We start from the raw sequence: 12,749 nt of genomic DNA, 5'->3' as shown, positions 1-12,749 counted from the left end.
GTCACAGCTAACCTCCATTAGCCCCAAGGGTTTGATCATCCATCCACAAGAACAACAGGTCAATCCGGTGCAGCACACGCTCATTTCCAAGGTTATTTTAGGGCAACAAAATGACTGGCAAGGGCCCCATTCAAGAACTGTCTTTACATTACTGGTGTCACAGAAAGCATGTGTATTGACAAAATAGGTCTTTTTGCACAGCCCTTTTTTTTGGTACCAGACTGTTTTTGAAACCCCTTCCTCTCCCTTTGCCAGCCCTTCTTTACAACAGTCCTGGGTTGTCACAGAGCTTCGTTTCTATGCCTTCCAATGTCCAAGTGTCAACAGGTGTTCTGGTGGCTAAAACAGTCTGTGGGGTCAGAGCAGCACAAGACTTGCCCCTGCCTGGCCAGATGACCGTGTGATAACAAACAGCACTTGTGAAGCAAGTCTACTGAGTGGCTAAACGGAAATCTAGAGACAGGAAGAAAGCCAAGGCAGAGAGGAGACAAGGTTGAGATACTAAAGAATCTCCCTCAGTGGTACAGGTAGTTGGTTCCTCTGCAAGACTATGACTTTATTTATAATATACATGTCACTGAGTCCTACAACTTTGCAACGAGAAAACAAAACTTGCACCTCTAAATGAATTTCATGGCCATTACTCTGGGGAGCCTTTATTCTGATTCCAGAAATACCCTGACATTGCCTTCAAGACTCATGACAAATTCTTTTGACTATACTTAGTGGTGGCAAATACTAGTTTTTTGAGAATGCGTGTTATTTTCAGATATAGCCAGGTCATTTAGAACTAAGAATAGTAAGATGGGGGAAATCAATGCTATTTTGGTATAAAAACCAAGGTGCTGGTTATAGTAAAACAAGTTGGAATTTCCTGTGCAGACAAAAACAATTTGAAAAGGTAATTTTAAAAGTGGTCTGAATAATGGCAATGTTGGTGTGGAATAAAAGTATATGTACCCGGGCGCCTGGGTGGCTCAGTTGGTTAAGCGACTGCCTTCGCCTCAGGTCATGATCCTGGAGTCCCTGGATCGAGTCCCGCATCAGGCTCCCTGCTTGGCAGGGAGCCTGCTTCTCCCTCTGACCCTCCCCCCTCTCATGTGCTCTCTCTCTCTCAAATAAATAAATAATCTTTAAAAAATAAAAATAAATAAAAAATTAAAAAAAAAAAGTATATGTACCCAAGGTAACAACTTGAAGAGGTCATTGATATGGATGTATACATTGATACATTGATATGGATCATACATTGATATGGATGAATATCATTACTCTACTTCTGCAGTCACTGGGAAAAAGTTTATAGACAACAGACAAGCCTAGTATAAACTTCACTTCTGAGACCTCAGGCAGAAACTTGTAAAGATCTACTCTTACTTTCAGTTAAATGGTCACCATGTCTGCAAAGTAGGCTAAGAGGTATTGACACTCCTCACAGATATTAAACTGATATCCTAAGGTTCTAAGACTTTCCAGTCTATTAGTAACTTCTTAGTATCTAACTAAGAACTAAGAACATAATTGCACTTAAAAATCTAGATCTCCTACTCTTTAGGAGTCCTAGATCTAAAAGAGGCACACTTATCTGGGCACATGTCAATAATATTAATAGCTAATACTTTCTAAGATTTTATTTTTAAGTAATCTCTACACTCAACTTGGGGCTCGAACTCACAATCCCAAGATCAAGAGTCACATGCTCTACAGATGGAGCCAGCCACTTGCCCCAATAATAGCTAATACTTATATAGCCCTTACTACCTGCTATGTACTTTCTTTAGCACAATATATATTTATATTGACCTACGTAATACAACCCTGTGTTACTACTATTTTTATTCCTATCTTACACACTGAGAGAGCTGAGCCAGAACGAGGTTGCCCAAGACCACATGGTAAGCGGCAGAGCTGAGACTGAAACCCAGGCAGCCTGCCTCCAGATCTGCTCTTACTCACTATGCTAAACCACATTTTACTGTTTCTATGAACCAAGAAAAAACCAAGTAAATCAATAGGGAAAAGGACGATGAAGAATACTTACAAAATTATGGGAATCTCATTTGAGAAGTAAAAAGAATGGGGGAAGATAAGGCAGATGGACCATCTAAATGGGGATGAAGGCCACTTAGAGCAGCTACAAGAATTTTGTGGGCAGCTTGCAGCTGAACAAAAAAAGCTCTCCTCTAATTTATTTAGAGAATAGAGAAGGCAGCTGAAAACATCCGGGGAATTATGAAGAACTTGTTCGTGGCACTGTTTTGTGTATATAAAGTTTTTTCTTTATTACATACAAATCAAATAATGCAAGACTAATAAAAATAAAACTCCACAATGCTATTAACATGACAGTTTTTATATCCAGCCCATATCACTTTATGAACTTTGTTGCCTAGTAAGCAGATATGCTTAATAAATCAAAGTAAACTTTAACACTAGGCAGGGTAAGTGCAATGATCAACTTGCTGTCATCTCCAAGGAAGCTTCTAGAAGCCACTATCAATGACTCAGTTCCCATAAAGAGCGAATATGTGGGGATGGAGACAAATGAAGAAGCCCTCAGGATGTCTTCTGCTTAATCACAGAACTCCAATGCCACCCAAAGCCTAAACTTACTTCACAGAAACAAAGTCCTATGGAGCAGAAATAACTTGGATGATGGTCCTCTGACTTCAAGTCCAGTGCTCTTCCCACTTCTCTAGGCTGAATTCTCTTTTCCTTGAAACCAGGGAAAACGAACAATAGTCATTTCAAAGCCCTTCAGAGCACACACCCACTCTACAGGGAAAAGAATTCCCTTCTCACAACTTCCTCTTGCTGTTTAGACCGGCTTTCTCTCCCTAGGACCCGAGAGGTGTCCAGAAAATGATAGAAAACATTATCTGAGTTAATGTTTCTAAAATCTGCAAACGAATGGGGCAACAGATACTTTGGGACTGTCGTGCTTATATTCTAGGATGGGGCGAAACGCTGGGAATTCCTTTCCCTGCTAGGCTGAGAGCCGTCCCCGCAGCCTATCCTATGAAGCCTGGGCCCACTAGGAAGGCGCAGGGAGGCGCAGCCGCCTGGCCACCTGGCACATGGCCGGTCCCCCCGCCGAAGTGCCAAGGATTCGCGGAAGCCCGTCCGGCTGGGAGCAGCCGGTCCACGGGGACCCCAGCTTGTGGGGATGCTGGGGCGAGCCCCAAAGCTTCTTCCCTACCCCGCCCGTCGCCAGCCTATTCAACGCCGCCCCGCCTAGCCGGTCGCAGGGCCCTAGCGCCACGCAGCCCCACCTTCCACCCTGCTACTGGGCGCGGTCACGTGAGGCGGGCCCGTGGAGCCAATGAGCGGCTCGCTCGGAATGGAAGGGATTGTCTGACCCCGGTGACGACACAAAGCTGGCTTGGAGCGCGCTGCTCTTCCGCCCCGCCTCGGGCCGGGCCAGCTCGCCTCCTCTCCGCCCACCCGCCCTTGCGCAGCCAATCCGGAGGCGGGAAGTGCTCGGGCCCGGACGTTCGGGCGGGGCAGTGTGGCGGCCCGGCGGGGCAGGGAGTGGGCCAGCTGGGGGCCTGGGCTGCACTCCGGGGAGTTAAGCCGGGCGGTCTGGAAGGAGTGCCGGGTGGTGCCGCCGCCGCTGCAGCGGCCGCCTCCTCGTCGGGAAGAAGCGGCTCCTCCCCTGCGTGCCCGGTTCGTATTCCCTGCTCCCGGCCCCCAGCCACCGGGTCCGGAATCCCCCGCTACCCGCCCAAAGTTGTGAGGGGGTTGCCCGGAGCGCGTGGGGAGAGGCGGCCGCGGGCGTGCGAAGGGCGGGCCGGCGGCGGCCGGGGCGGGGGAGGGACGAGCCCCGGAGCGCTAGGTGCGCGCGGGGGCGTCGGGGCTGCGGGCGGGCGTGGCGGCGCCGAGGGGCAGCCGCGGGCTCGGGGTAGGGGGCGGGCCGGCCGCGGCCGCTGTCAGCGCCGGGGCGCCGTGGGGACCTGCGGGAGGGCTAGCTCCGGGGAGGTGCGGCGCCGACGGCGTGGCGTCTCTGCCTGAGGGTCCCCCGTATGCACCGCGGGGTCCGGGGTGACCCTACGGCAGCCTGCCGCGCGGCCGACCCCTGCCTTAGGCTTCGGGACCGAAGCCGGCGCAGCGTGGGCCGGGCGGGGTGCGCAGCGGGTGGAGGATGCCGCGGGCCAGTGGGCTCCGCGCCCGGGCTGGATGGAAGGGCCGGTCCCGGGGCGCACCTCTACTCGCTGCTGGGTCCCCGCCGCCTCGGGCGGCGTCCCTGACTCTCCTGCGGGGTGGGTTGGTTTGGTTGGTTTCCTTCTTCTCCCCACCCCTTTCTCCCTGCTCCATCCTTCCCCCCCCCCCCGCCCTCCCAGCCCCATTCCCGGGGCAGGAGCGAGAGCTCGCCCCTCCTCCGTGCCCGCCTCCCCCGCCTCCTCTAATGAGCATCTCTGCCTTGCTTTCAATGGGCCGGTGCTGCTGTCGCTGCTGCTGTCCGCGCGGGTTGTGGATGTTGTCGGCTCCGTGTTGTGATGACAGGAGAATGTGTGTGTGTCCCGGGCCCAGACGAATTGGTAGGTATTCACTTAACTACCTGCGTTGGGTACCCAGGAAGGATGGTGACTGCTCTTGTGTGTGGATGGTTTTAGGTGGGTCGCCGTGGAATTAAGGGGTGAGGTAGGTAGAAAAAGGGGACAAAGGGGTCCTGGACCCGGATAGCTTTGATACCTTCGTGAGTGCAATTTTCAGGTAGGGACAAAGGAAACGAATCAAACAAGTGCTGGCTTGGGGCTTCGGGTCTTCTGAGGGAAATCGCTTTCTTCATTCTTGTAGAGATGACCGGAGCTGTGAAATGGCTAGGCATTTCCAGAAAACGCTGAGAAACTGAAAAGTCTTTATACAGGATGTTTAATGCAATTGGATTACATAAACTGAGGTTCTGACACATTTAATGACTAGTATGGCTTTTTTTTTTTTTCTCCCTGTTTACACCAAAAGCTTTGAAAGCTGAAGAGCTCCGGAGTCGGTGCAGTATTAACAGCATTTTCTAATTAATATGGTCCCTGAGTTTATTGAATGAAGTGGAACCCTTTCTTGGCACAGGCTCTGCCCAGCACATCAGTAAGAATGGATGGGTCTCTCTCCTGTTTTGATTGCAGTGCATCTTTTCTTATTAGTCATTGGTAAAATGGGCCAAATTGGCCCAGGACTAAGATGCTGCATATAAGGTGACTGAGTCTGGATCATGGGATGGGAACTTCTCAGTGAAATTGTGGTCAGAAATCACTTGAAAATATGACACTGCTCCAGTTTACCAACACTGTACCTTGTTGCTGTTCTTACTTGTCTAATCAAGAGCTTTCTACTTCATTAATTTAGCGAGTTTGTCGGCAAAAGTTTTGATTTTGTGGGGTTTTGTTGTTGAATCACAGGATATTCAGAAAGATACCCTGAGTTTTTGAATCCTCACTTACGGTTTAAAAAAGCATTTGGAAGTACTCTGACTTCTAAGGCTATCTGATCTGATGGAGAGAATATATCCTGTACTGGTGGTGATAGAACACTTATTAATCACAGAGCAGGGTTTTCATTTCTCTTAGAGAATTCCATATTCTCTAAGAATTTGTCTTTTGAAGGCATGTTGGGAGTTGGGGAATTGGGATGCAGTCTCAGTCCATATGCTAAGCTCTTGAATAACTGAAAGATACAGTTGATAAATTCCACTCTGCTTTTTTTTTTTTTTAATCTCGAGAACTTTTGCCTTGCGGGAAAAATGTATTACCTGAGTATTTGAGTGCTTGCTGTTTGAATTTATGTATTATTCAGAGCATCTGCTGCATGAATCCGTACTTTTGCCACAATATTTCATTCATTTTGCAATCAACTACAAAAGCAGAAAAATTGTCAAAACAAAGTATTTAAGGAAAGTGCAGGTTTCTTGGGCTTGTTATTCCTTGATTAGACATCACATAACCAAATGCTATTACGCCATCTACCAAACGCCCCTTGCAAACACATACACACATACGCACACACACAAAGTAGTACTTTGATTCAGTCTACATTCCATGCGGAAACATTTCTTCTTCCTGTAAAAGTCTTAAACTTTAAAATAGCACGAATGCAAACTTATCTAAAGTTATAGAGAAAAGTTTTCTTAAGATGGGCATCTGTTTATATTTTTAATAATAGAAAATCTTTATACAAAGCATGAAATGAATTAATGTGCTTTCTGCATGCAAATCTGACGAGACATGGTTTATGTCTGGAAGCCAGTGTCATGTGGCCCAACATTGGAGCACATCTCCTGGCTCAATCATGTACCCTTAACCTTTGGATGACTTTCAGGTATATAGTTTGAAGTGCAGTTATTTAAGTGGTTAGTCTTGATAGATTCCTTTTCTTCCGGAATTTCTATTTTTCATTATTGCATTTCAGAATGCTTATTTAGTTATGGATCTTACTTCCAAAATTCTAATCATTACCTTCTGTTGCCTATGCTTATCTTCAGTTTCTTAAACAAGTCCCTCCTTAAATAGCACATTTAAAATAATGGTACTTTCTATCATTTGCAGAAGGGGTTCTGTATGCCTGGCTTATGCAGTCCTTATTACTGAAGCAAACAAGAATCAGTTATTATTCAGTGTTATTTTCTCTGCTCTCCCACATCCCACTTTCACTTCTCCAATTTCTTGTCGAAGGAGGGTACCTGAAAGTAGTGTAACTTAGAGCTAACAATCTCTGTGGTATTTGTACATTTTTTTTTACCTGTAATGGGTTCAAACTTAAGAAGGAAATGTTGACATTAAGACTCAGATGGTTTTCGGCATTATTTTTTGTTTACTGCATGTGTTTCCTTATTTAAAGTGTTTCTGGGTTGCCTGGGTGGCTCGTTCGGTTAGGTGTCCGACTCTTGATCTCAGCTCAGGTCTTGGTCGCAGGGTTCTGAGTTCAAGCCCCATGTTGGGTTCCATGGTGGGCATGGAGCCAACTTAAAAAAGAAATAATAGAAGTATTTCTAAAGTCTGTTTCAAGTTATAGGGGAAATGAATTTTTTGAAGCAATGCTTCAAGAATTCAGGGGAAATAATATGTTAGGAGGAAGAGAGGTTTTTTTTCTTGCATGAATTATTTGGATTAATGATACACATTCATAAAATTTTCTAGATAAATGTTTGGCAAAATATTTTCAGTGTCATATAGTATTACAGTTTTTATTCTTGATTTATATGTGTACTTTTTTTTATACAAACCTTAGACTATTATTTCACTATTCGTTAATTGCTTTCTGAAGGCAAATGGGTACTTTTTTTTTTTTAATGTAAGAGGAAATATTTTTCCAGGGATTGAATTTTACTTGGGATTCAGAATGGATGAAAATAGTATTTCTATAGCTTTCCCTTATGGTTGATTAGCAGGAGAAAATGCTAGCAAGTAAATTAAATTCCAGAACTGAGAGCATTTACATTACTAAGGAAGTCTTAGAGCTATTAGTATACTTAAACCTTTTTTTTTAATCACAAAAGGTACAGTAAATTAAACAATGAAAAACTGAAACCGGCATTTGATTTCAAAGCCTCACTTCAGCTAACACTTATAAAAGCATAGAATCCCAGAAGAGGCCTTCAATAGCATCTGCTTCTGTGTGTTCACTTACAACCTAGGGAAGTGAGGCCCAAAGAGTTAAGCTGACATTTCTAGGGTTATTAGGCAGGTTGGCGGCAGACCTGTGTTCCTAAGCTCACCAAATTGGCGCAGTGGTCTAGAGAAACGTAGTTTGCAAGACCATCCACTGGGGTGCAGGAAGGGAATACTGGAATTCCTATTTTTATTCATTATGTAAAATTTTTTCTATATGTTACAATGAACATTATATTAACACAGTGGTGTATGTATATAACTTACAAAATAATTCATGAATGTATACACACACACACACACACACACATATATCTGTAAGGGATGCATTCTAACACCTTTTTGGTGATAGCCATGTGTAATCAAATGTTAACAATTGACTACAAGTCTAGAAACGGGATTTTCATTACTGGGAGGAGTCCCTGTGCAGTATGGGAGATCCAGGGCCTTCTTGAGGCTAGAGAGGGAGGAGGGTGATTGGCCAGATAGACTGCCACTGCATATGTTATATAATCTTCATCTCCTTGGCTGTTCCCAGCCACATCTATTGTACGTTCTGTACAGTCTGTGCGGCACAAAGAAATATGAGGAAAAGAGAAGAGGGAGAGCTAGGCTGCAGTCCTGGCTCCACGAATGACGGAGAAGTGTGCTTAGCAGAATACACCCTGTAGAAATAGTACATGGTAGGCGTATAAAATACAGCGCTTCCAAGCACAGGGCTTAGCATGTAGATTCACCTGCTGAATATTTGTTATAAAAGCGAGGCTAGATGAAGTGATGTGAAATGTAACCGCTCTCTTTCTGTGTGTCTGTGTAATTGCTGTCTAGGAATCCCCGTCAGGAGCTCCAGCCTGCCGCTGTTCTCTGATGCCATGCCAGCCCCGACACAACTGTTTTTCCCTCTGATCCGGAACTGCGAGCTGAGCAGGATCTATGGCACTGCGTGTTACTGCCACCACAGACATCTGTGCTGCTCGTCCCCGTACCTGGCGCAGAGCCGCCTGAGATACGCGCCGCACCCGGCGTACGCTACCTTCTGCCGGCCCAAGGAGGGCTGGTGGCAGTACACGCAAGGAAGGAGGTACGCGTCCACGCCGCAGAAATTTTACCTCACCCCTCCACAGGTCAACAGCATCCTGAAAGCTAACGAGTACAGTTTCAAAGTGCCAGAATTCGATGGCAAAAACGTCAGCTCTGTCCTTGGGTTTGACAGCAATCAGCTGCCTGCAAATGCCCCCATCGAGGACCGGAGAAGTGCAGCCACCTGCTTGCAGACCAGAGGGATGCTTTTGGGGGTTTTCGACGGCCATGCAGGCTGCGCTTGTTCCCAGGCGGTCAGTGAGAGACTCTTTTATTATATCGCCGTCTCTCTGTTACCCCATGAGACTTTGCTAGAGATTGAAAATGCAGTAGAGAGCGGTCGGGCGCTGCTGCCCATTCTCCAGTGGCACAAGCACCCCAATGACTACTTCAGCAAGGAGGCCTCCAAATTGTATTTCAACAGCTTGAGGACTTACTGGCAAGAACTTATAGACCTCAACACCGGGGAGTCTACGGATATCGATGTCAAGGAGGCTTTAATTAACGCTTTTAAGAGGCTTGACAATGACATCTCTTTGGAGGCTCAAGTTGGTGATCCCAATTCTTTCCTCAACTACCTGGTGCTTCGAGTGGCATTTTCTGGGGCCACTGCTTGTGTGGCCCACGTGGATGGTGTTGACCTTCATGTGGCCAATACCGGCGATAGCAGAGCCATGCTGGGTGTGCAGGAAGAGGATGGCTCTTGGTCAGCAGTCACTCTCTCTAATGACCACAACGCTCAGAATGAGAGAGAACTGGAACGGCTGAAATTGGAACACCCAAAGAATGAGGCCAAGAGTGTGGTGAAGCAGGATCGGCTGCTTGGCTTGCTGATGCCTTTTAGGGCTTTTGGAGACGTAAAGTTCAAATGGAGCATCGACCTTCAAAAGAGGGTGATAGAATCAGGCCCAGACCAGTTGAATGACAATGAATATACCAAGTTTATCCCTCCTAATTATTACACGCCTCCTTATCTCACTGCTGAGCCAGAGGTAACTTACCACCGATTAAGGCCACAGGATAAGTTTCTGGTGTTGGCTACTGATGGGCTGTGGGAGACGATGCATAGGCAGGATGTGGTTAGGATCGTGGGTGAGTACCTGACGGGCATGCATCACCAACAGCCAATAGCTGTTGGCGGCTACAAGGTGACTCTAGGACAGATGCATGGCCTTTTAACAGAAAGGAGAGCCAAGATGTCGTCAGTATTCGAGGACCAGAACGCAGCAACCCATCTCATTCGTCACGCAGTGGGCAACAACGAGTTTGGGACTGTTGATCACGAGCGCCTCTCCAAAATGCTTAGTCTCCCTGAGGAGCTTGCTCGGATGTACAGAGACGACATTACAATCATTGTGGTTCAGTTCAATTCTCATGTTGTAGGGGCATACCAAAACCAAGAATAGTGAGTGGATCTTACCCTGGTCGTTCCCAAATGAAATAGATGTCAAGAGCAGATAGATTTGTAAAAGATACTAAGATAATAAACATTTCCAGTGGGTCATTCTAAGCATTTACCCATTTGGTAACTCTAGCTGGTCAAGTACTCCAAATTGACTTTGCAGCCGGGTGGAAGGATCATGGGAGTCTCCTTCTGCCTAGCCCGGACCTCACGGCACCTGCACTCGCGGCAAGTCAGTTCCTCGTTGCAAATGTCTTGTGACATTGGCTTCTTTTATCAATCTGAGAAAATCAAGATGACCTGGCAAGTAGGATCTTGAATAGGCCCAATGCCAGGATCTTGCTGGGCGTATTCTCTTGGTAAAAGGGAAGAAACATTACTGTTCAACCTGCAGACCCTTTTTGTCACTAAAATTACAATGTACATGAGAATGTTCATTTACTGCATGATTTCCTAGATATACAATCTGTGCATTATTCATAAAAATTTATTTTAGCCTGAAGTGGTTTTCACACCCAGTACTTTAAGCCATAAATGACTGAGAACCAAGCAATCTGAATTTGTGTTTGTGATTATTTGACTGGAATGCTTCCTAAATGGAAAAACAAACTCTGCTCCCTTCCCCACCCTGGTTACCTAACGTAATCGAGATATTTTCTGCTTTGCCGCACACTTGAAGACGACAGTGTTTTTGATTTCGTCCACTCTTATGCTGATGTTAAAAAAAGATTTTGTTTAGTTTGTAGTAATGAAATGATTTCATTTCATTTAGTGTGAAATAAAAAGATCCAGAATAAAAAGAAGAGACTGTTCAGTTCTTGTCATTTGTAGCCACCAACACAGGCTTATCTTGTAATCCCCAAAGGCTTGGCATGCTGTGTGTGGTGGGTAGACTGCTGCCAGGAAATCATACTCCCCATTCAGTAGTGATAAGAATGTTCCCCACTTTTGGAATTTCAAGGCTGACATAAATAAAAGAAGTTTAAATATCAAATTGGGGAGTAAGGTTTAATATTACTTTTGGGTGTTGAGGCTGGGGAGGGAGTTTTTGTTTTTCCCCATGTAGACATAGGTCTACGTTTAAGTAGTTAAAATATTTGGTTTAAAAATGACTAAATGCTTTAAACATATTGTAGGTTATAAATAGAAATCTTAAGATACATACACAAGAAGTTTTAAAAGGTAACTGGTGCATGCCTGATGCTTAATAGATCCCTTAGTAGCATCAAGTGTTGTTTGCAGCCGTCTCTGTAATTATATGCAGTCCCTTCTAATGCTGTATCAAAGTAAATGAAAATAAATATATTCAAATTGGCTTTTGGGGAGCTTATTTGATATGCATCAAATGGCATTTGTCCTGTGTTTAATGGTGATCTGTGTACAGCTGTGCATATATTTTCATCACTTATTCTAGCATCACTGTTAAAAGAATGGCTATGACTATGTTTGATATTCACATAGATTTTAAGACAACACGTGAGCAGCTTTCCCTTGTACAATTAGTTGAGGGGTTTTAGGAGTCTTTCCAATTTCTGTAGAATATGAACTAGCTGTTCAAGGACTTCTTCTGGACTGTGGACACTAAAGCAATGTAGAACTGACAGTAAAACTTGTTCCAGCTGAAAAACAGACTCAGGCATATTGTCACTCAGAGCAGCATATAATGTTTGTTTTCTGAGTTGTTCCCCACCCCCCACACCCCACTTTTCCCCTTAATTCAGCTTGGAACTTTTCTTCCAGGCAGCATTTTGGAAGGGGGAAGGCTGTACTATATATTTATTTCTAAATGTTTTGACAGATGTCATCTTTTAATTGAAGTATATGTAGACTGCTGTAGCAATTAAAACCCATTTTCAGGCTACTGTTTTAATTTCTCTTGAACACCGCCACTGAAGAGTTCCATGTTATTATATACTTAATAGTCTCATCTCTTTTTAGTACAGTATATATAAATTCAGTTTCTAGTGGTCACAATCAAAATAGTAATTATTGCACAAGAAACTTGGTCTGCAGTCCAAAAGCTGGTCTACTCTCTAGAAATGAAAGCGCAGTGTGGAGTTGACATTGTGGAAATAAAAATAATTGGATGTTAGAAATTTGTACTATCATCTAAAAGCAGTTGTGATTTTATTGTAATTGGTTGTCACTGTGATGTGATATTTAGAATTAAAGTGGAGAACACATGTAAACTTTCATAGTATTTAGCCTTAAACTTTTTTTTATTATGGAACCTCTCTTAACGTGCATCAACCTCTGTATTTATATTTAATCAGTGGCTCATGATATTTATAATACGCCCTTAACTAAGTGGAATGGTGATATGTTTCACAGTACTTGGTGAAAAACCTGTGTCTTATAAAAGATGTATCTGTACGAAGACATGTGAAAAGTTTATATTATTGGTCACAGAAATGCCCACAGTGAATTAAAGCTTCATATCTGCTTTCTGAATGGCCTGTGTTGGTTTTTAATAGTAGTAAGATTTATTAGATGTTTTACGACAGTAGTTACACTTAACTTTAGAATCCAGTAGATAATTAGTACTTAAAAAAAAAACCACATATAATTTACATTCAATAAAATGCACAGATTTTAAATACATTGTTTGGGATTTGGTGACCACAACCCCAAAAAAGATACACAACTTTTCCGTAACAGAAAATTCC

General features: G+C 44.3%; 1 protein-coding gene across 5 annotated transcripts; it reads left to right on the top strand.

Annotated features, from left to right (window-relative positions):
- Positions 1-3,479: 3,479 nt before the first annotated feature.
- On the top strand, positions 3,480-12,526 carry PDP1 (pyruvate dehydrogenase phosphatase catalytic subunit 1). Of its 5 annotated transcripts, XM_064588126.1 has the most exons (4): positions 3,480-3,666; positions 4,504-4,538; positions 4,963-5,085; positions 8,430-12,526. In XM_064588126.1, the coding sequence occupies exon 4, from the start codon at positions 8,474-8,476 to the stop codon at positions 10,085-10,087; it is 1,614 nt and encodes a 537-aa protein (XP_064444196.1). In that variant the 5' UTR covers positions 3,480-3,666; positions 4,504-4,538; positions 4,963-5,085; positions 8,430-8,473; the 3' UTR covers positions 10,088-12,526. The 5 variants fall into 5 exon arrangements, with proteins under 5 accessions (XP_064444196.1, XP_045752191.1, XP_045752190.1 ...); XM_045896235.3 differs by lacking the exon at positions 4,963-5,085; XM_045896233.2 differs by lacking the exons at positions 3,480-3,666; positions 4,963-5,085 and adding an exon at positions 3,817-3,835.
- Positions 12,527-12,749: the final 223 nt, after the last annotated feature.

The sequence above is a fragment of the Mirounga angustirostris genome, unplaced genomic scaffold, assembly GCF_029215605.1.
Source record: "Mirounga angustirostris isolate CCGP_5_RB_7025 unplaced genomic scaffold, mMirAng1.0.hap1 SCAF_4, whole genome shotgun sequence".
Taxonomy (NCBI): domain Eukaryota; kingdom Metazoa; phylum Chordata; class Mammalia; order Carnivora; family Phocidae; genus Mirounga; species Mirounga angustirostris.
This window is presented reverse-complemented; position numbering and strand designations above follow the sequence as displayed.

Coding starts and splice junctions, on each gene's coding strand:
- PDP1 (XM_064588125.1), top strand. CDS start 4,177: ATGGAAGGGCCGGTCCCGGGGCGCACCTCTACTCGCTGCTGGGTCCCC. Junction 4,260..4,503: donor GTCCCTGACTCTCCTGCGGG/GTGGGTTGGTTT, acceptor TTGTGATGACAG/GAGAATGTGTGTGTGTCCCG. Junction 4,539..8,429: donor TCCCGGGCCCAGACGAATTG/GTAGGTATTCAC, acceptor ATTGCTGTCTAG/GAATCCCCGTCAGGAGCTCC.